At 39.8% G+C, this 22,260-nt stretch overlaps 1 protein-coding gene across 1 annotated transcript in view; it reads left to right on the forward strand.

Annotated features, from left to right (window-relative positions):
* The window catches only part of LAP3 (leucine aminopeptidase 3), an 80,248-nt gene that overhangs the window by 25,539 nt on the left and 32,449 nt on the right, over positions 1–22,260 (forward strand). The window contains exons 4-5 of the mRNA XM_070948233.1: positions 3,801–3,906; positions 5,007–5,166. Of these exons, the coding sequence (XP_070804334.1) occupies positions 3,801–3,906; positions 5,007–5,166 (266 nt within the window). The remainder of the gene's footprint in view (positions 1–3,800; positions 3,907–5,006; positions 5,167–22,260) is intronic.

Consider the following 22,260-nt stretch of genomic DNA (forward strand, 5'->3'; position numbering starts at 1 on the left):
TCTTTCAACCTCCACTCTTTCCATCTAACTATTGCTTTATATAAAGGCGTATATTCTTATTTCTACCTCTATTCTAGTTTTTAGTCAGGCAATCATTATATTAGAAAAAAAGGGGAAAAAAGAAATAGTTCCTTTCTATCCATCATCTCTTGCTCGTTTTAATACTTCAATTCTTATTCGTTTTTTAGCTTGCCTCCCATACTCCTCTCTTGGATCTTTGTCTCTATCAGCATCTGTGTCTTTACTATACAGTCTGAATATTTCTTCCATCTGTATCCTCCTAAGATGCCAGGTCTCTAGAGTGTCCACCCAAACCCTTATCTTCCTTTCAAAAGTATCTTCGAAGTTATCCAATTTCATTTTTAAATCAGCGGTCAACAACTAGTGGTCCGTGGGAAAATTTTGGTGGTCCACAGTGCACCCGGGTGGAGGAGCTGCTCTGGGATGACCAATGGTCAGTCCTGTGACTAGAGCTTTGAAATATGGGACCGGCCAGGCAGTTTGTGGTAGGGCTGGAAATCTCTGCCGTAGAGGAGGTACGTGCAACTTGCAACTTTGCAATCAGTGCAACATGCAAGGAGTAGCGCAGCCCTCACTGGCCGGAACAAGGTAATGGTGCAACGGGGGTGGGGGTGGCACAGTCAGGCCGAAGCAACAGGTGTCGGCAACCCTCAGCTCTTTCTTCCCCCTGCTGTGGCTTCCTGTCAGCTGAACCCACCAGTGGCTGGCCCACCCCTTGACCTCTCCTCCCCGTCACTCCTCGCCTGGCCTGAGAAGGGAAGGGCAGGGGATGGAGATTCCAGAGCTGGAGCGAAGCTTCATCTCTTGCTGGGTGTCACGGGTGTTTCTCCTAGCCCTTGTTGGTGCTCCGCACACCTTGGTCTCTTGGGAAGACGCGCGACTTCCTCTCAGCCCCAAGACACTGGCCTGACCCGGCCATTTCTCGCTGCCACTGCTGTTGGTGCCTCCATGGCCTGCCTGCTGCTCTTGCAGCACAGTTAAATTTAGCGTGCTTCACAATGGAGGAGGCGGCATCTCCTCCTGGAGTTCATTACAATGTGGAGCATCGACTGCAGCTGGGTCAGGTGAGTGTCTCGGGGCTGAGAGCAGGTCGGGTATTTTGAGCACTGAGGTGTGTCCAGTATCAACAAAGGCCGAAGAAGCACCTGTGAGACCCAAAGAGCGCCGGAGAATCAGAATGAGAGAGAGAGAGAGAGATGAGAAAGAGAGAGATAAAGAGGATGAGAGAGAGGAGAGAGAGAGGAGAGATATATATATGAGAGATATATATGAGAGAGAGAGAGATGAGAGATATATGAGAGAGAAAGAGATGAGAGAGAGAGAAAGACAGATGAGAGAGAGAGATGAGAGAGACACAAAGGGGGGAGAGAGAAAGAGAGATGAGAGAGACAGACAGAGGGGGAGAGAGAGAAAGAAAGGTGAGAGAGAGAGAAAGAGATGAGAGAGACAGACAGACAGACAAAGAGAGGGGGAGAGAGAGGAGAAAGAGAGATTTTTCTTTCTTTCTTAGGCCAAACTAAGTGCGTGAAGAACCCCATCCCGTCACTGGGAGTCCAGGCGCTTCAGCGAGTGGCGTGCTGGATTCATATTAGTGGTCCCCAGGATTTAAAATTATGAATTTAGTGGTCCCTGAGGTCCAAAAGGTTAGTGACCCCTGTCTTAAAGTACTTTTTCCTTGGTTTATTTCATCAGTCATTATTATATTTATTGTCTTCTCATCTTCTTGCTTTATTTTCTGGTTTGTCTGTTCTCTCTTTTCCTCCATTCTTTCTGCTGTCTCCTCTCTTTTCTGGACTCTGATCTTCATTCATTATCAGTTGTAGGATATTTTCTATTTTCCCATTTATGCCTTGCAATAGGTTCTTTATCTCTCTGTGATTCTTTGTCATAGTATCCCTAATACTTTGAAATATCAACGCCATTTCTTATAAAATCTCACTCATTTCCCCCTGATGGAGCATCTTGTCTTAGTTTAGTAAGCTCTTAGTCAATAGTCCAAAAACAATGTATTCAAGTCGAATGTTGCTCCTTAAAAGGTTCAATAATCATAGCTCTTTACATCTCAGGATTATCAATCAGTTCCATTTAAGTAGTCCAGGCAGCTTCCACAAATCAAAAGTCACTTTACTTTACTTAAGAGTCTTCCTTATTCTCACAATAGAGTCTCCAGTAATCATAAAGTAGATAGTTATAGTGTCACCACAGTCCTCCAGATGAATGTTGTTTATTTCTCTTATCAGGAATTTTCCTAGGCTTGTAGAGGTATGGTATATTTTCCATTCACCAGTAGATGGCACCCTCAGCTTAGGTTTCAGTGTGTTTTAAATCTGATAAATTGATTAATCCAATTTTAATTCAATTTAATTTATGAAAGCAAAATCGGCTATTCGATAGTCCCAGCATTTTATAATGCCTTTCTAAAACAACGCCTATCCAGTTTAAAAATCAAATTTTCTATGTTTTAAAAAGTCTTTAGCTTTTCTCCCCTTAGTTCCTTTCTTTCGGGTCTAGGATTTTTCTTTCTATGGTTGTTCACCACTTTAAGAAATAGTTCTAAGAGTCTTTTTTCCTGGATTTTCCTCTTTTTTTTTTTTTAATAAAAAAGGAATCTTTTCCTTTTTTATTAAAAAAAAGGAACTCCAGTCACTGTTCATCTACACCGCTCCTGCACATTTCTTTGTTGCTGCGGCTGTCCAAGCTTCATGGCAGCCATGTTGGCTGCCTCTTCTCATCGTGGATGAGAGGGAAGAAGCCCTGGGTCAAGCAGGAGAGTTGCTGCTTTACATGACCTGCAGGGCACCCCTCTTTTCTTCACCACCCCTACAGGATGACTTTAGCTCCTTTTGGAACCCTCCAACAGGAGAACTCAGCATGGGAGCGCGGAGACCTGCTCCTCAAGTCTGATCTCACTTCTAAAATTGACTTCCAGTCCTTCAAATCTTAAGATCTCTTAATCTCTTGATCTCTTAAATGACACTTGGGACCTTAGCTACGGGAATGTGGCACACTGTTTTTGGGCATGAAAGTTCTGATGAAAGCCATGGGGCAGGTCCAAGGAAGCAATGTGGTGACTCAGTGTTCCAAAAAGAAAAGCATTGCAAAAATTGCAAACCTTTGACTAAAACTAAAACAGTTGAAATAGTTGAAACTAAAATAGTTGAAAATGGCATCACAGTTTTATTTGTGGAAAGCAGGCTAATTCATCTTACTGCCAGGAGTTCGATCCTCACCAGCTCAAGGTTGACTCAACCTTCCATCCTTCCAAGGTTGGAAAAGTGAGGACCCAGATTGTTGGGAGCAATATGCGACTCTGTAAACTGCTTAGCCTTAGAGAGAGGTGTAAAGCACTATGAAGTGGTATATAAGTCTAAGTGTATTGCTATCCTTGTTCAAAGCAATGAACCATCCCAACATCTGAGGTTGCAATTATGTGTTTAAAAGATCTGATAGCATGTACTGAATTAAATGTTTAAAAAACAAAATAGCCTTTTAGGGCTTTCTTGCAATTATACACCATCCTGTTGCTTATCCTTTTTGCATTAATGCATCAGGTTAGATACTGGATATTACAAAAAACATTTCCATTTCTTGGAATATTTTTGGAGAGCATTTACTACATAATGCTAGTTTAGTCTCCCTCCATTTTAATATTTTAAAATGTGAAGAAAGTAAATACTAGATTTGCTCCAATCTTGAAAGACATTCTTTGAAATTCCAGTTGGTTGACTTTTTTTAAAAAAAGGAAAAATTAATTGTTTTTCTCTTCTGTTTTGTTGCAGGCCTTTCCAAATGTAGTAGTTGTTGGCCTGGGAAAGAAAGCAATGGGAATGAACATAGATGAAAACTGGAATGAAGACAAGGAAAACATACGGGCAGCTGTGGCAGGTTAGCAAAATTAAAACACTACTTTTGTGTTAATGTATAATCTCTAATACTACTTCCATAATGAGTGCAATCTATATTTTAGAAGGTTGTTTCCATTTGTCAAGCTTAGTAGCTTAGATGGATGTTGCTGGTCCCTCTTGCATTAAATTCTGCTGAACTTAGTGAATATTAAGCATTAAGTTGTAAGCAGGATGGATAAAAGTCCATGGTTTTTTTAATTTACAAGAGATCAGACCTCTGCAACCATAAGATACACACTTAAGGGAATTTCAATAGGGCAGCTTGAATGGCAACTGATGGAACTGCCTGTTCCACACAAATGTGATGGGTATGTAAGGCCTTTGTCCTTGGCACCATGAGGGAAGCATGGCAGCAGAATCCAGCCCAAATGCAAAATGTCAAATCTCATATTTTCAACAACATCACTTTTTGCAGCCTTTAGAACCAACGCTGGCACAGCAATTGGTTTGTGATAGCTTTCCATAAAAGAAAGTATGATCAAAGAGAGTCCAATCTAGAATTAAGGAGAAATTTCCTGACAGTGAGAATAATTAACAAATGGAACGACTTGCCTTTAGAGGTTGTAGGTACTCCTTCATTGGAAGTTTTCAAGAAGAGAGCCTTTTGTCTGAAATGGTATAGGATTTCCTGCTTGAGAAGGGGATTGTATTAAAAAATATCCAAGGTCACTTCCAACTCTGTAATTCTGTAATTTTATTTTACTGTTACTCAATGGGCTGATAAAGTGGCCTTTGGCAGAATTGAGTTTTGAACATGGCTAAATAAAGGCACATATTGCAAAAATTGTTTTTTTAATGTATTGTGTACTTTGGCCAACTGAGGTTGCTCAGTCATCATTTTCTAACATGAGAAAGTTGGGTGCGGCACTTTCTCATTCTTGAATTACTTGTAGGGAGTGGCTTCTAGATAACTTGTCTAATTGTCCTATAATTAATCATTTTCATTTCAGAAAGCTTTGATTGCAGAAATGATTGTCTTGGCTGATTTTTACTCCTTATGGCAGGAGGTGTATTTGCTAGAAAACACCTCCTTGCTTCTGTCTTGGTCATAATTTTTCCAATGTGTATTTTATTGTTTAGCTGGATGCAGGCAGCTGCAGGACCTAGAACTCCCTTGTGTTGAAGTGGACCCTTGTGGAGATGCTCAGGCTGCAGCTGAAGGGGCTGCCCTCAGCATCTTTGAATATGAGGAGCTGAAGCAAAAAAAGAAACCCACTCTTCAAATTCAGTTACATGGCAGGTAACCGAGACATCACCTTGGTATGGTGCTTCTGTTGCAGAAATAATTTATTTGCTATGAAGTGTTGAGAAATAAAAGGCTGTTGAATGAAGTCTTTACTGAAAGTCACCCTAAAACCTTGCACTTAAATAAACAAATCATTTCCATATGCAAACATGGTTTATACTCCAGCAGTCATCAACCAATGAATCAAGAGCATTGGCAGAGTGGTTTGGTTTGTGCAGTCTTGTTAGGTTTGCTACCCCAAGGAGTCAAACTTGAGTAATTTGCCCTAGTAAAGAATAGCAGAGAATTGAATAATTGGGGACCAAGATAGACAAAGTTGCTGGAATATCAACTTGTTAGAAGAGAGGAGCAAATGAATAGTGCTTCCCTTAGTTGCGTGATGGAGGGGACCCAGTTTTAAGTCGGGGAAATATTATCCATTTTTAAAACTAATTTGTTAGCAAATTTACAAGTACAACAATAACTAATACAAAATAAAAAAATTGAAAGAATAAAAAGGAAAAATAGGTACAGAAAAAAATAGAAAGAGAAATAGAAAAAAACAAGGAAGAATCTAGTAAGGAAGAAAAGTCACTCCCTTTCATCAACACTTTTAGCAACATTGCATTCTCTGACTCTATATGTAAATAAAACAAATGATATCTTCTTTCTATATCCCGTCTCTTATCTATAACAAATCCTTAAAGCATCATCATTTCAGTTCTGATGTCAAGAAAAGTCCATTAAGATTTACTAGAAATAGCATATCTGTTTTAACCTTGACCCATTCCTTCCTTTTACTTCTAACAATATTGATCGTTAGTCCCTTCAAATAATAGTAACAGTGACAGTGACAGAGTTAGAAGGGACCTTGAAGATCATTTAGTCCAACCCCCTCCTCATAAAGAAACCTATACTATTTCTGGCTGTCCAGTCTCTTTTTAAAACCCTCCAATGATAGGGCATCCAGAACTTCTGAAGGCAATTTGTTCCACTGATTGATTGTTCTCACTGTTAGGAATTTTCTCCTTAGTCCTAAATTGCTTCTCTCCTTTATTATTTTCCATCCATTGTTTCTTGTCTTGGCTTCAGGTTCTTTGGTAAATAAGTTGGCTTCCTCTTCCTTGTGGTAGCCCTTCAAATATTGGAAGACTATTATGTCACCCCCGGTTCTTTTCACTAGACTAGGCATACCCAATTCCTGCAACCCATTTCTTTGTATGGTATAGCTTCCAGGCCCTTAATCATCTTTGTTGCTCTTCTCTGTACTCTTTCTAAAACCCCAACATCTTTTTATATTGGGGTGACCAAAACTGGATGCAGTATTCTAGGTGTGGCCTTATTGGGTTTTAAAGCAGTACTAATGTTTCATGTGATCTTGATTCTGTTTTTCTGCTAATGCAACCTAGTATTGTATTAGCTGTTTTGCCTGCTGCTGCACACTGTTGGGTCATGTTTAGACGGTTGCCCACTAGTACTCCAAGATCCCTCTCGTACTTACTACTATTGAGCTATGTTTCACCTGGTCTGTACCTGTATTTGGGTTTTTTTACTAAGATTTTTGCCTAAGATCTTGCTTTTCTCTATGTTAAATTTCATTTTGTTGGATAGGGCCCAGTGTTCAAGTCTATCGAGATCATCTGGATCTTGAATCTATCTTCTGGGGTATTGGCTATTCCTGCCACCTTGGTGTCATCTGCAAATTTGATGAGTTCCCCTTTTATTTCTTCATCTTAGTTGTTTATGAAAACCTTGAAGAGTCCTGGGCTTAATACAGAACTTTGGGAACCCCATTGCTTACTTCCCTTCATGTAGATGTAGTTCCATTAAGGACTACATGTTGAGTGTGGTTTGTCAGCCAGTAACAAATCTATCTGGTGGTGATGCAATCTATTCCACATTTTTCTAGCTTAACAAGAAATAAGTTGTGATCAACTTTGTCAAATGCCTTACTGAAGTTCAAGTATACTATGTTCACTGCATTTTGCTGGTCCACTAATTTAGTCATTTTGTCAAAGAATGAAATAAGATTTGTTTGACAAGCCCATATTGACTACTAGTTATAACTCTGCTTGCTTTATGTTGTTTGCAGATGTGTTGCTTGATTAGCTTTTCTAGGGTCTTCCCAGGTATTGATGTCAGACTGATTGGTCTATAGTTTCCTGGATATGTTTTCCCCCTTTTTTTGAAGATGGGGACCACATCAGGTCTTTTCCAATCTTCTGGTAGTTCTCCAATTCTCCAGCATCTTTGAAAGATATTTAATGGTTCTGGTATCTCGTCTGCTAGCTCCTTCAGTACTTTAGGGTGTACCGTATTTTTCGCACTATAAGACACATCCCCCCCCCAAAAAAAGTGGGTGGAAATGTCTGTGTGTCTTATAGAGTGAATGTTGCCAAAGCCCTGCACACCCACCAGTCCCCACCCTTCAGCCATTTTTGGCCTCTGCACGTCCCATTTTTGGCCTCCATGTGCCCCGCTTTTGGCCTCTGTGCATCCCATTTTTGGCCCGTTCTAGGCGGTGGCAATTGCCGCTGCAGCCAATTGTCACTGCTGATCACCACTGCTACCTTTCACTGCCGCCGCCAATCTCTGCCGCCAATCTCTGCGCCAATCGGTGCCGATAGGCAGCAGTGATCCCCACCACCTGGAATGGGCCAAAAACAGGTCACACGGAGGACAAAAATGGGGTGCACGGAGGCCAAAAATGGGATGCATGGAGGCCAAAAATGGGATGCATGGAGGTGGCGATAGGTGGTGATCCCCTGCAACCTGGAACAGCTGATTGGTGGTATTCCAGGAGGCCGATCCAATTGCCAATCAGGTGCTCATGCTAAATCAGGTTGCGATAAGATGCTGAAGCTGACCAGGCTATTTGCTGTTTGTTGCTTGCTGCAAGGACGCTAGCCAGATGAATACCAATGGATGCTGGGAGGCAAAGGCAGATTTTTTTTTCATCTTTTCCTCCCCAAAAGCTAGGTGTGCCTTATGGTCCAGAGCGTCTTATAGACCAAAAAATATGATAATCCATCAAGTCCTGGTGATATGAACTCATTTACAGCAGTCAGGTGTTCTTTTACTATTTCCTTGCCTATTTTAATTTGCATTACTAGACTGTCTTTTGCAGTTATGTTATTGGCTCATTGAGCTATATTTTCTTTTTGTGTAAAGACAGATGCAAAGAATGGATTGAGAAGTTCTGCTTTCTCTCTATTACCTGTCACTTTCTTACCATTTTCTAAAATCGGTGAGGCGATTATTTCCTTGACTTTTTGTTACTATTAATATGTTGAAAGAAACTTTTTTACTATTATTTTTGATACAGTATTTATTGCAAATCTTATTTCATTCTGAGCCTTAGCTTTCCTGATTTCATCTTTGCCAGTTCTTGTTATTTGTTGGTATTCTGTCTTAGTTATGAGTCCTTCTTTCCATTTTCTGTATTGATCCCTTTTGTCTTTTAGTTTGTTAGAGAGATCTTTGTGCATATTTGTGATCTTTGGATTTCCTGTTTTTCTTTTTCAGTGGTATTGTGCTGGGCTAGGCTTCTTTGATTTTTCAGAATTTCCCAAGCATCTTAGGTTGTTTTCCCCTTTAAGAAATCCTTCTCACATTCTCTCTTTGTTAAAATCAGCTCTTTTAAAGTCTAGAACACTAGTTTGATTATTCTCTGTTGCTTGAGTATGTTTTATGCTGAATTCCAATATGGTATGGTCACTCTCACCCAAAGTTCCAGTAACAACTTTTTCCTCAATCACATCTTCTCTGTTAATGGCCTAAAACTTTATTTCTTTTCATTTCATTTCTCTTTCTCCTTCTCAAAACATTCTTCAAAGCTTTAACAAGCCTTGTAAATCAAGGAAAAGAAAATTATCCCAGTCAATCTCTTGGGTTTTTTTTAATTTGTATATCCCTTTTAATTATTAAGACATCAGCCAGTTTCTCTTGTATGTCTAGTTCAGTGGTTCCCAAAGTGGGTGGTACCACCTCCTGGGGGGCAGTGGGATTCCTTAGGGGGGCGGTAAGAGGCAAGGGGGGTGGCAGGGGGCACTAGAGGCAAAAGGGGACGGCAGGGGGGCGCTAAGTGGCAAGGAGGGTGGCCCCCACCCTTTGGCCTGTGCCTTGCAGCAGTTACCTCCTTGCAAGCAAACAGCAAGAAAAAACAACTCCTTTCAGCTTCAGCATAGGCTAATTAGCCCGTTGATTAGATCAGCCTCCCGACTCTCAGCTGATTTGCTCTCAGCTGTTTTGCGCAGGGCTCTGCTGCTTGCTGCAAAGAGCTAAATTGCTGGAGCAGATTTTTTTTTCTCCTTGTGCTAATCAAGCTGAAAATGAAACTGAAAGTAAAGCAGGCTGTTGGCTGTTTGTGCAAGGTTGGAAAATTAGGCAGAGGCAGATTTCTTTTTCTTCTTTTTCCTCATCAAAAAAGGTAGGTACAAACAATGGGAAATTTAGGGCAAAAGAGGAGAGTTCAAGATTTTAAAACACAAAAGAAAAAAAGGAGAAAGAAAAAGGCAAAAATGGGAAGGGAGAAAAAGAAAAAGAAATGAAAGTGAAAGATGTTATACATATTTAGAATTGAAATATGAATAGTAGTAAGAAATAAATGGGAAATCATGATTGTAAAAATGAAATGAATAATAATTGGAATATTTGATAAGTTTTTCTTTTTTTATTTTTTTTAGAATGTAATTGTTAAATGTAACAATTGAAATACCTTTAATGGTATATGGTGGTGAAAGTAAAAAGGATTAAGTTGTAGCTTGGATAACAGCTAGAATATTTTTAAATTTAATTAGGGAAATTGTAACGATTGAAATATTTTTAATTATATATTGTGATGAAAGTAGAAATGATTAAGTTGTGATTTGGACGATTATATGGGCAAAACTATTTGGGTTATTGGGAGAATTTAAGATGTAAAAATGAGTAACAAGGGGAAAACTCTATTTAATTCGGGAATTGTAATAATTGAGATACTATTAATTGTATATTGTGTTGAAAGCAGAAATGGTTAAGTTGTGGTTTGGAGGAATATATGGGGAAAATTATTTGGTTTATTATTGGTAAATATAATTGATTTGTAAGAAATTGGATTGCATGGAAATAATTGGAATATTCATGTTCATATTGATTAATATACAAAAAAGATAATTATATAACTAATAGATTTATATTAAAATGTTGAATTTGTATTAAACAACTGTAATATCACATAATTAACCAATATGAGGATGGATATAAAAATAGATGACAATGGGAAGCGGTATAATATAGAATAGAAGGGAAAAATTTGATTAAGATTAGAGATGAGGATGAAGGGTAATATTGGTTTTTTAAAAAAATAGATGAGGAATAAATATGGCAAAAAGGAAATATAGAAATTGTAAATTTAATTGAAATGACTAAACACTGTTTAAATTTGTGAACCGGCCAAATACTATGTTCAAAGAAAATACATTGTATGTTTGTATGTGTGTTTCTAATTATTGCTATTTATTCATATTTGTTCTCTTTTATTCTTTAAAGTTTAACAATTCATTCTTTATCTTAATATCTTTATATTTGTTTGGGGTTGCCTTTCTTCCCTTTCATCTTTTTTGTTTTACAGCAATCTTTCTCCTCAAACCTACCACCTCTCTCTTTTCTTTCCTTCTTACTTTCTCTTCCTCCCCCTCTTCTCCTCCCTACTTCCTCTTCCTTTCTCCTTCTCCTCCTTTCTTCCTCCCTCTCTTACCCTCACTCCTACTCTAATTTCTCTTCCCTTCCTTCCTCCCTTCTCTTTCTTCCCTCTCTCTCCTTCCTTCTTCCATCTCTCTTCTCCTTCCTTCATCCCTCTCTATTGCTGTATTCATTTTCAATTTTATATTTTCCACTGTGGAGTTCAGGCAACCCCAGTCTTTCTTTCATTTATCAGATATATTTCTCAAAATTTCCCCTCATCTTTTTAATTATTAGCAGTATATTTCATCTTATTCCATTTTTTCTTTTAAATCTTTACTCAAACAATCTTCCAATCCTTAGACTTTTGACTTTTAACAATATATTTTTACTTTACTTCTTACAAGTATATAATTTGAATCATTTTTGCATTTCAATTTCATTCAGTTTTACATTTAATTTCCATATTCCATCTTATTCAATTAATTCTTATATTATAATTTATTCTCTCCTTTTAGTGCTTCTTCCAATATCATTCTTTCTTTCACATTACATTGTTCTATTTTTCATTTAACAGCATTTTCACATATAATTTCTACAACTAGCATCCTTCTCTTTATTAACAAATTAACGTTTTCACTGACTCTTAATCATTTTCTCTTAGTCTCTCCACAGTTCTCTTTCTTGATGTTTTCCTCCCTTTCTCCCATTTCTTTACCTTCTTCTTTTTCCTGTTCTTATATCTCTCCTTCAGCCTTTTTCCTTTAATTTTAACTCTATTACTTTTCATTCTCAATCTTACCCCATTTATTTCTCTTTTCCTCATATTTGAGATGTATTTTCCCATATCCATTTTTATTCTATCACTATTGAACCCTATGTAATCATCTTTATCTTTTTTCAGTTATTTCCTTTTCAATATTATCTCCTTGTTTTTCTTGCTTCTCATTCATCTTTTCTCTTTTTTTTTTTGCAAGCTAACCAATTCTCTGCTTCTTTATTTCTCTTAAATGCCTCCCTTACTTTTTGAAACATCTCCCTTAGTGTCATATTCATCCTCCCAATTCTCCATATTTTCAATTTTAAAAGGTTAGGATTTTTAAGCTTATTCTTTTCATTTAAATATGGGGGGGGGATGCTTTTCAAGGAGCCACAAGGGGGGCTGAGAGCAGAGTCATTCTGACAGTATCTTTTAAAATTGCTGGGAAGACCCATTTTTTCCCTAACAATAATGGTTTGTATACTTTGGAATAAAACATATACCTGGAAAAAGTACTTGCAAAACTTGGACAGAAGGAAAAGAAAGGCAGGACTGGACTCATTATCAGTAGCTAGTAATTCATTGTTATCAATGACTCCCACTGGTTCTAAACTCATTTTAAGACTGGGATTGGTGACTACTGAAATTTAAGTATTCAACATTGGTCTTAGAAATCTTTGATTTGAACTATCAAATCTTTGATTTGAACTTTGATTTGAACTATCAAATCTTTGATTTGAACTTTGATTTGAACTATGGCAAGAAAAATAGTAAAATGGGGCTTACTTAAGAATAAGAGGTACACAGAACTAGATTTTGTTACGAGTTTTATAATATGAATGAAAAACTATACAAAACCATGCAAGTTTTACAATATGAATAAAAACTATTTATTCAAAACCATTCAAGTTTTACAATATGAATAAAAACTATTTATTCAAAACTATACAAGTTTTACAATATGAATAAAAACTATACATAGCTACACAAGTTTTATAAAATAAATAAATAAATTTAAAATTAAACAAGGGGGCACCTGGCTGTGTTTACCTTTTCTGCTGCTGGAGCAGTTGGAGGCAGTCCGAGGTGGGCGTTTGGGCCGGCTGCAGGGCAAGGTGATATAACCAGGGTAGGTAGGCTGTTGCTGCCCAGGTGGGAGGTGGGCGCAGGCCTACAGGGCTGGCTGCAAGGTGAAGCAATGGGGTGGGGTAGGTCAGGGGTCTGCAACTTTAAACACTCAACCTAGAGGGAAAATTGGCCCAAATAGTATCTATTCTAGTCACAAGTTTGAACATAGTTGTCATTGCAACAGGAATGGCTCAAAGGGCAGGGTGTGGAGCATAAATGTTGTCCCTGGCAGATAAGGCCTTGTTCCACCAAGCCGCTACTTACTCAGCAACAGCAGAATAGTAATGGAAAACTGTTTAAGAGGAAATGTAGCTATTGTCAGCTCTGTGACTTTTACATTAGATTTTCTGATATCTTTTTTTTATTTATTTTTTTTATTTGATTTATATGCCGCCCTTCTCCGGAGACTCAGGGCGGCTTACAATGCTTTAAGCAATAGCCTTCATTCTTTTGAATATTTTATACAAAGTCAGCTTATTGCCCCCACAAACTGGGTCCTCATTTCACCTACCTTAGAAAGGATGGAAGGCTGAGTCAACCTTGAGCCTTGGAGAGATTCGAACCAGCAGAAATTGCAGGCAGCTGTGTTAATAACAGGGTGCACTAAACCCTTGTACTATCAAGGCTCTTTACTATCTTAGCAGTAAGCTAATTCCTACTCCAAAAAAACCAGTTTTACTGTAGCTGATTTTTATCTCCGATTTTCCATATTTTCCCCCAAGGCCAATGGAAAATTATCTTTTTATTACAGTCCATTATTGAAGATCTAAGGGTTTTTTCACAAAATGAAATCTGGATAATTATGATGTCTACATTAGGCAGATACATTTTTACATGGCTGCCCCATGCAGTTTTCTTATGCACCTTATTCAAGTACTCAGCTTATGACCATTCATTTAATGACCATTTAAAGTTATGATGGCATTGAAGAATGTGAATTCACTTACAACCTTCCCAGGAGACCTCTGGCAAGCAAAATCAATAGGAGAAGCCAGATTTGCTTAATGACCATGGTGATTTATTTAACAACTTCTGCAAAAAAAGTCATAAAATCAGGTGCAACAAACTTAACAACCACAATGCTTAGTCATAGACATTATGATCCCAATGCTGGTTGTAAATCAAGGATTGCCTGTATATTCACCTTTCCTTGCTTACTTTTATGATGTATTCTGTATTGAAAGAAAATAAGCTCTTGTGTTGTTTGTGCCTGAAGCACCATCTCTATAGAGTATCTGTGAGGATTTGCAAAATGCTTCAAGTTCTCATGTGAGTAAAGTTAAAAACAATTTGTAAATAGTATCCCCTTATTGTTAAAAATGTCCTTTTTAACAGTAGACAAAACTCAGGAGTCATCTGGTAGCCCCTTTTCAGAGTAACAAAAAACTCATCCCGCCTTTTAACTTAATCCATACAGTATATCTGCCCTATTCAGCTGTTCCAGTGGAACAGCTCTGCAACCAGAGGTTCTGGAATGCATTGAAGCTGTTCTACAGTGCAGCTCTTATGATGACAGTAAATTTGGTTTAAATAAACTGCAGAAAAAAAGGGGTAGATCCACCATTTTTTAGAATACTGCCACATACTCTAAAATTAGAATAATTTAAAGCAATGGAAATCAACCACACATTCATCGCAAGCTCAGTCTTGCTTTTAAAAGCATATTGTCTGTGGAATGTATTCCTACCAAGTTTATCCTTGAAAAATATTTGTTCAGAAAAATAGGTAACATGGTATCCTTGCTTTTACAGAAAACTCTGGAGCTTACAAATAGCTTTTTTAGAACGTATCTGGCAATATTTTAGGTAACAAAATGGGCAACAGGTAGAAAACGCCTTTTAGTTTTCTAACAGGTAGAAAACGCCTTTTAGTGTCTGACAAAACAGGGAATAGTGTTATGTCTTTTTTTCTTCAATCTAGCTATGACCAGTTCTCAATATACAACTATATAATGCCAACATTACCATAACAGTGTTAAGAGCGTGCAACAAGTTGCCACCACCGCCCCTTCCACCTTGCCGAGTCTCTGCTTCTGCCAACGACCCTTCCTTTCTCGAGGGCGTCCGGGAGTTTGGTGCTTGGCACTGGCACCACCCGTGACAGGGGAGCAACCTCTCCACGACCACAGCAAGACACGCACCTGCACGACTTCACTTTGACCCACACCCGGAGCTTAGTCTCAACGTCACATGCCATCCAATCAGGACCGGCCAGTAAGTTTTTTCGGGAGCTGCTCTTGGCAGCATTAGAATTTGCTGAGAAGACCCAGGAGAAGCGTTCGATTGGCCCCTCCGCGACTGGATGGGGTAGGGTAGCCAGCGGCCGCGTGGCCAACGAGGCTTGGGTGGAGGAAGCCGGTGAGGCACTTGGGTGGAGGAAGCCTCCAACCAAGAGCCTCGCAGGCTTCCTCCACCGTCCACCCAAGCGCCTCGCCGGCTACCCCCATCATCCACCCAAGCGCCTCGCCAGCTATCCCCACCATCCACCCAAGCGCCTCGCCGGCTCCCTCCACCCAAGCGCCTCGCCGGCTTCCTCCACCCAAGCACCTTGCCGGCTACCCCCGCCGTCCACCCAAGCGCCTTGCCGGCTTCCTCCACCCAAGCGCCTCGCCGGCTACCCCCACCCGAGCACCTTGCTGGCTTCCTCCACCCAAGTGTCTCGCCGGCTACCCCCATCCAAGCGCCTCGCCGGCTACCCCCACCCAAGCGCCTCGCTGGCTTGGGTGGACGTAACCGGCGAGGCACTTGGTTGGAGGTAAACGGCGAGGTGCTTGGGTGGGGGTATCCGGCAAGGCGCTTGGGTGGAGGAAGCCGGCGAGGCGCTTGGGTGGTGGTAAACGGCGAGGCGCTTGGGTGGATGTAGCCAGCGAGGCGCTTGGGTGGAGGTAAACGGCGAGGCGCTTGCTTGGAGGTAAATGGCGAGGCGCTTGGGTGGGGGTAGCCGGCGACATGCTTGGGTGGAGGTAAACCGCGAGGCGCTTGGGTGGAGGTAAACGGCGAGGCACTTGGGTGGACGTAGCCGGCGAGGCGCTTGGGTGGAGGTAAATGGTGAGGCGCTTGAGTGGGGGTAGCCAGCGAGGCATTTGCTTGGAGGTAAACGGCGAGGCCCTTGGGTGGGGGTAGCCGGCGAGGTGCTTGGGTGGAGGTAAACGGCGAGGTGCTTGGGTGGAGGTAAACGGCGAGGCGCTTGGGTGGACGTAGCCGGCGAGGCGCTTGGGTGGGAGTAGCCGGCGAGGCGCTTGGGTGGAGGAAGCTGGCGAGGTGCTTGGGTGGAGGTAAACGGCAAGGCGCTTGGGTGGGGGTAGCCGGCGAGGCGCTTGGGTGGATGGTGGGGGGAGCTGGCATGGCCAACGAGGCTTGGGTGGGGCTACCTCCACCCAAGCGCCTCTCTGGTTATCCCCACCATGGAGATCACGAATAAAAAAAAAGCCAAAATATAATTTTATTATCCTGTCCAGTTCATCAAGATTCTGCTCCTACATTTTTAAAAAGGGTAGGCCACGGCCGGTAGCCGGGCGGCCGCAGGTCGACCACCTTTCCCAGCCCCGCTTCCCCGAGGGCAGCACTCGGCTGTACTTGCCTGTTCTGCTGCTGGAGCGGTCGGGGCAGTCCGAGGTGGGCGTCCGGGAACAGAGTGAGAGGCCGCCGCGGGCAAAGGTAGGAAAGCAGGCTGGTTGAGAGGAGCCAAAGACGAAAAGAAGCTATGCCTCGGTGTGTCACAAAGGCAAGCTTTGCAACACAGCGAGGGAGGCTAATAAATAGTGGTGGGGCGGGGTGAGGGGCGGGCGCCAGGCGGGCCAGCAATTTAACAAACGGTTCGGTGTGCTGCCTGGCCAATAAATAGTGGTGGGGCGGGGTGAGGGGCGGGTGAGCCAGCAATTTAAAAAACGGTCCGGTGTGTTGCGGGGCCAATAAATTGCAAAAAAACACCAAACCGTTTGTTAAATTGCTGGCTCGCTTGCCCCATTTATTGGCAATAAATAGCAGTGCGGAGGGGCAGGGCGAGCCAGCAATTTAACAAAGGGTTCAGCCGAACTCCCTAGAACCGGCAGAATCCCACCACTGCTCTAGGCCAATTCACCATAGTCATAGAATCTATAAACAAATCTTATTTATTCCCATTCTCTTGTTTGCTATAGAAAAACAACATTTTAAAACAACTTTCAAATCCATTTTCTATAACCATTAAAACACTTATTAATATTTTTTAGAGAATTCTTTCAAAGTATTCACATTTTTTCTATTAATCACATTTCTCGCTTTAAAAATGAGCATGTATAAATAGTTCTTAACAGTATTCAAAGCTTTATTCACATTTTCTTATTTTCTATAAAGCACAATATTTTTAACCATTTTAAAGAAACAATTTTCTGTAATTGTTAAATCTATCAGTAATTCTTATTGGTAATCAAAGATTCATTCATAATCTTCATATTTCTTATAGCTTACAGCATTTTAAACCACGCTTATTAATTAAAAAACTTTTTTAAAGAAATTTCTTTAAAGTATCCACATTTTTTCTATAATAATAATCCTCGCTTTAGAAATCATCATCTATAAATAGTTCTTAGCAATATTCAGATATCCACATTTCCTTACTTTCTATAAAAAAGCAAAAGAACAGTTTTCTGTAATTATTAAATCTATCAGCAATTCTTATTAATACTCAGAAAGTCATTCATAATCTTCATATTTCTTGTAATTTTTTCTATATTCCCATTTCCCCCCCCTTTTTTTTAAAAAATGATTCTTTTAATAATAATAAAGAAGGGTAAACTTAAGAAAGAGAAAGGGAGAGGAAAAAAGAAATAGAAGTATGACAAAAAATATCAAAGGAAAAGATTCGAAAGAAAAAAGAAGGGAAAAAGTAAAAGCAAAAAGAAAGGAATGAGGTAGAAAAATAATACAGAGCAAAAAAGAAAAAGGTAAAAAGAAGAGAGAGAGGAAAGAGAAACTCTTCCTTACATTGTTTAGGAGTCAAATTACATAAAAAACATTTACATCCATTTTAATCAAACTATGGTGTTTTTTTCATTCTGTCCAAACTCTTTCTTCTTCTTTTTTCTTCTTCTCCTTTTTCCAGTTCCAATATCCATAAAGTTATAAAGACTAACAGATTTAGTTCTTTTGTATTCCATATATGGTATCATCATGTCCTCTTCTAGGGGTACGCCTTTCTTCTTCATTACAACATCATTAATCAGCAGTTTTAACTGTTCCAAATAGCTTCTTCTTCCCAACTGTCCATAAGTAGTTCAAAAACAAATTGAATACATCCAAAATCAGACCTCCTTAGTTTTTCCTCACTATACTCCAGTTCGAGAAATAAGAGACAAAGTTTCTTCTTCAAACAGGAAGGAATACACAATTTGCAGTTTCCACTTTCACTTCTGTTAACAAGCGTCCATCTTAAACTTCCTCCGCTTATTATCCTCGCAGCTTTTAAAAAGACATTCCATTTCCTCTTCTCCTTCTTTCTCTTTACAGCTAATCCATTATCTTTAATAACCAAAAATCCATCTAAAAAAACATTTAATTCCAAAAGCAGATAGTAGATATTATCGTCCTTTAAAGGGTCTTCTCTTCTCCTTGTTAATTATTTTAAATCTTTCGCCCCAATAATTCTTAGCCGCTGTTAGGGCCAGGGCATTGTTAGTCCCAAATGTTTGAAAGCTGTTCCCGCCGGGGCTGGTCTTACTCACCCAGCATTCAAACAGCTTGCTCCAGCATCTCCTCCTGCACTTCGCTTGTCCCGGCTGCCGCGGTTTTGGGGCAGCCGCCATGGCTGCCTCTCCCACCGCCGCCAGCATAGAGGGTTTTCCTCCGGCCTCAAGGAACCTGCTCGTTCCTTTTGGCCGTCCAAGGAGGTCCCTCTTTGTCCCCCTGTCCCTACAGGACAGGGGAGGTCTGCAGACCTACCAGCGGGGGCTTGGCAGACGGGATTTTCACGGGGCTCCGAAGAGCCCCGCTATTTCCACGTCCGAATCGCCGCGGCGCCAACTGGAAGTGCTATCTCCACCTTCTTCTGCCACCTTCTAATTTAATTATCTAATTTCTTACACGCTTAATTAATATCACTCTTATTTACTTTTTAAGTACTTATGATATTCAATGCGTGTGGGTGTGTGGGTGTATTCCCCCCTTTTTTTCCCTTTCTTAGACTCTAACAGCAATTGCCTTAATCAATGTTTTATATTTGCCTTTTACCAATAACACATATATATCAATATATATCAATCACTTTAGTTCATTCACCACAGCTCCAATCAATTCTTTTACAATTCATTAATTCTTTAACAATCATTCCTTTTTTTCTCCCCTTCCAAATCCAGTCAATACATTAATTAAATGTTTTTCTTTTATTATTATTATTATTATTATTATTATTATTATTATTATTATTATTATTATTTATATTTATATTTATATGCTGCCCTTCTCCGGAGACTCAGGGCGGTTTACAATGCATTAAGCAATAGCCTTCATACTTTTGTATATTTATACAAAGTCAGCTTATTGCCCCCACAGTCTGGGTCCTTTTCAAATAGATTCTCTATAATTATTGTGAAGTACCAAGTAATACAAATATACCAATCCCTTTAGTTCATTCAACACAAATCCAATCAATTCTTTTACACTTCATTAATTTTTAACAACCTTTCCTATTTCCCCCCCACTTTTCAAAACCAATCAACAAATTAATTTCTTTCAGTTTACACTTTCTATTATTGTTTTAAATTCCAACCAAATTTTCTCTTTTTTTAAATTTCTTTTCTATTATTTTCTCTCAAGTCCTTATTGCATCAGGCTCCTTCTATCACACAGTACAAGCTTAGTCACCTTCTATTCCACAGTACCGTCTCTAAGTCCTTCAAGTTCTTCTCTTTGTATTCTATTTTCTTCTGTGTTTCTTCTTGTTTTTTCCTCTTCCCACTGCAATTTTGCAATCTTCTTAATATATCTCAAGTTTATAAATCCATAATTGTCCACAGAAATAACCGTAAGTTTATTTATACTTTCTGAGTTTACTTCCTCCTTAGTCCACCAGTCTATAGTCTCTAATCTCTTCATTTATTTATTTAGTCCAAAGTTTATGTATCCCTTCCTTTCCATGCCATTTTCACTTTCCTTTTCAAGTTAAGCCCTTAGCTTGAGTCCAAGTATCTCTCTTTGTTACTTTGTATCCCCTTTATGGGATCCTTCCTCCCATTGCACTAACCTCTCCACACAATCATCTCTCCGTTTTGCGCTTTTCTTTTCAATCGCCGCTTTCCTTCCTCTCCGTGTCTCACTCCTCTTGTGCCTCTACTCGATAGAATTTCGTCTTTTCTTCTTTTAGATCCTCCTCGACCACCAATGCTGGCTCCACTTTTTGCTTCCTCACTGTGTGGCCGCCATCGCTCTTGGTCCATCTTGAAGACGGACTTTTTCCCTGCAGGATTTAAGCGGTTTGGTCTTGTCATCCAGGACGATAGCGCATTGTCCGAAGTCTTCCAACTTTCCCCTTTAGTTTTCTGATCCCTCCGGGATCAGAAATGCCCTTAAAGGGCTCCTTATCAGGAATTAATTAGGATTTCGGGGCTTCCGGTTTGACTTCCATCGCCGCCAGACGGTCTTTCGGGACCGCCAGCCTCGTTGCCTGTAAAGAGCCGTCTCTACAGCTGAGAGACGGCTCGAAAACCTCCGTCTCCTCAAGGAGACATGAGATAGAGCCAGCGAGGGCAGGTAGAGCCCTCTGCGAACTCCCCAGAGTTTTTTATTACTCTTGGGGAGGAAGCAGAATGTGGCTCCCCATACAGCTCGCCGCTGCTCTGGGCTTCGAGGGAACTCTGCTTTTTGCAGAGCCGGACAACGGAATCAATCCATTCAATGAAAATTAACAGATTGCTTAAACAAATAGGATGAAATCCGGATTTGGGACCCTAAATCGCAAGTATTTCTAACAATTTTATAAGTGATTTTAAAGCGAAGGAGAAAAAGTTTAAAATGATGACTGGCTGAGGCTAGAGAAGAAGAAAGCTGAAAGCGAAAGTCCTTCCGCCTGAATAGTTTAACACATTACAAAGTAGCAGAAATAATAGCGCTGGCTAGAATTGAAAAGAAAAATTCTTATTCTATGTTTCTTCCTTCTTGGAGACTTGATATTGATACCGTTTGGAGAGAAGTCTTTTCTTAAAAAAAAAAGAGTTTGTGTGGCAGGATGGCGTTAAAATTGATAAAGCCAGACAAACAAGCAGTGGGGGGAGTTTCCACCATTTTCAAACCATATGAACAAGTTTTGAACTTGCAGACTCAAAAGAATGGCTTTAAAGACCTAAAGGAATTTGTCTTGGAGGAGATGGCAAGATATGATGAGATTGTGAACCAGAATCTTGAAAAATTCAGGCAGGAAATTAAGGAGCTGGTACAACAAAAGTATGCCAATCTGAAACAACAGATTGTAACAGCTTTGAAAACTTTTTCAGAAATAGTTATAAAGATGGATAAAGATACCAACTTAGAACTAGAGTCTAAAATGAAGGAAGCTGATCATAAGATTTATAATCTGGACAATAAAATAGAAAGAATTGAAAATGATTTGATAAATATTCAAGACATTTGCTCAGAAGTAAAGTCTAAAAAGGAAGCTGATCACGAGACTTGTAATGCAGATAATATAAAACAAAAGATTGAAAAAGAAGTCACAATGATGCAATACAGGTCCATGCCATTTGTGGTCAGAATGAGGGGACTACAGGAAAATAATAGAGATGATTTGAGAAAGATGTCTGCTGAAGTTCTGGCTGTGATTTTAAAGGTTAGTCCTGAAGAGGTATCCTGTAAGATTGACAAGGCCTACAGAGTAAATTCTTGGGTGGCAAAGCAAAAGCAGTTGCCTAGAGATGTGGTGATTTACTTTACTGATAAAGGAATAAGAAATGATATTGTGCAAAAGTCTTTTAACTCCACTCTAGAAATGAATGGAAGGAAGATTTGGATATATAAAGAGCTGCCGTCTAAGATATTAAAGGACAGAAAGGAATTTGGATTTTTGGTGACTGAGCTAAAGAAACAAAACATCCCATTTAGGTGGGATGCTCCAATTGGCATAATATTGAGATACCAAGGAGAAAGATATCAATTAAATACCGTTGGAAAAGCAGAAGAATTTTATTACAAGGTTCTTAAAAAGGATTCAACATCTCCATGTAGACTATCAGTGTTAGGACAGGACGGGAATAAAGAAATGCGAGATGAACAAGAGATTGAAACCCAGGCTAAGCAGATGGAGATGGAGGTAATGGAAAAACAACAAGTCACAGAGGCCCTTTCGGACAAGTCGCTTTTGGATTCTCCTTCAGAGGTTATAGCTGGATTATCTATAAATACAAGAGAGACGGCTTTGGATTTTAATGTGATGTCTTATCAAGTTACAGACCAGCATGGAAATCAATCAGCTGATATACAAGTCCTAGAAAGGCAACCAGGATGGAGATCTAAACCACAAAAAGTTAAGAAGAGGAGAAGCAGGTCCTACAAAACTAAAAAATTTTAGACTAAACAACAGTGTAATGCCAGTTA

Source organism: Pituophis catenifer, unplaced genomic scaffold, assembly GCF_029215685.1.
Source record: "Pituophis catenifer annectens isolate HBS135680 unplaced genomic scaffold, rPitCat1.0.hap2 SCAF_8, whole genome shotgun sequence".
Lineage (NCBI taxonomy): Eukaryota > Metazoa > Chordata > Lepidosauria > Squamata > Colubridae > Pituophis > Pituophis catenifer.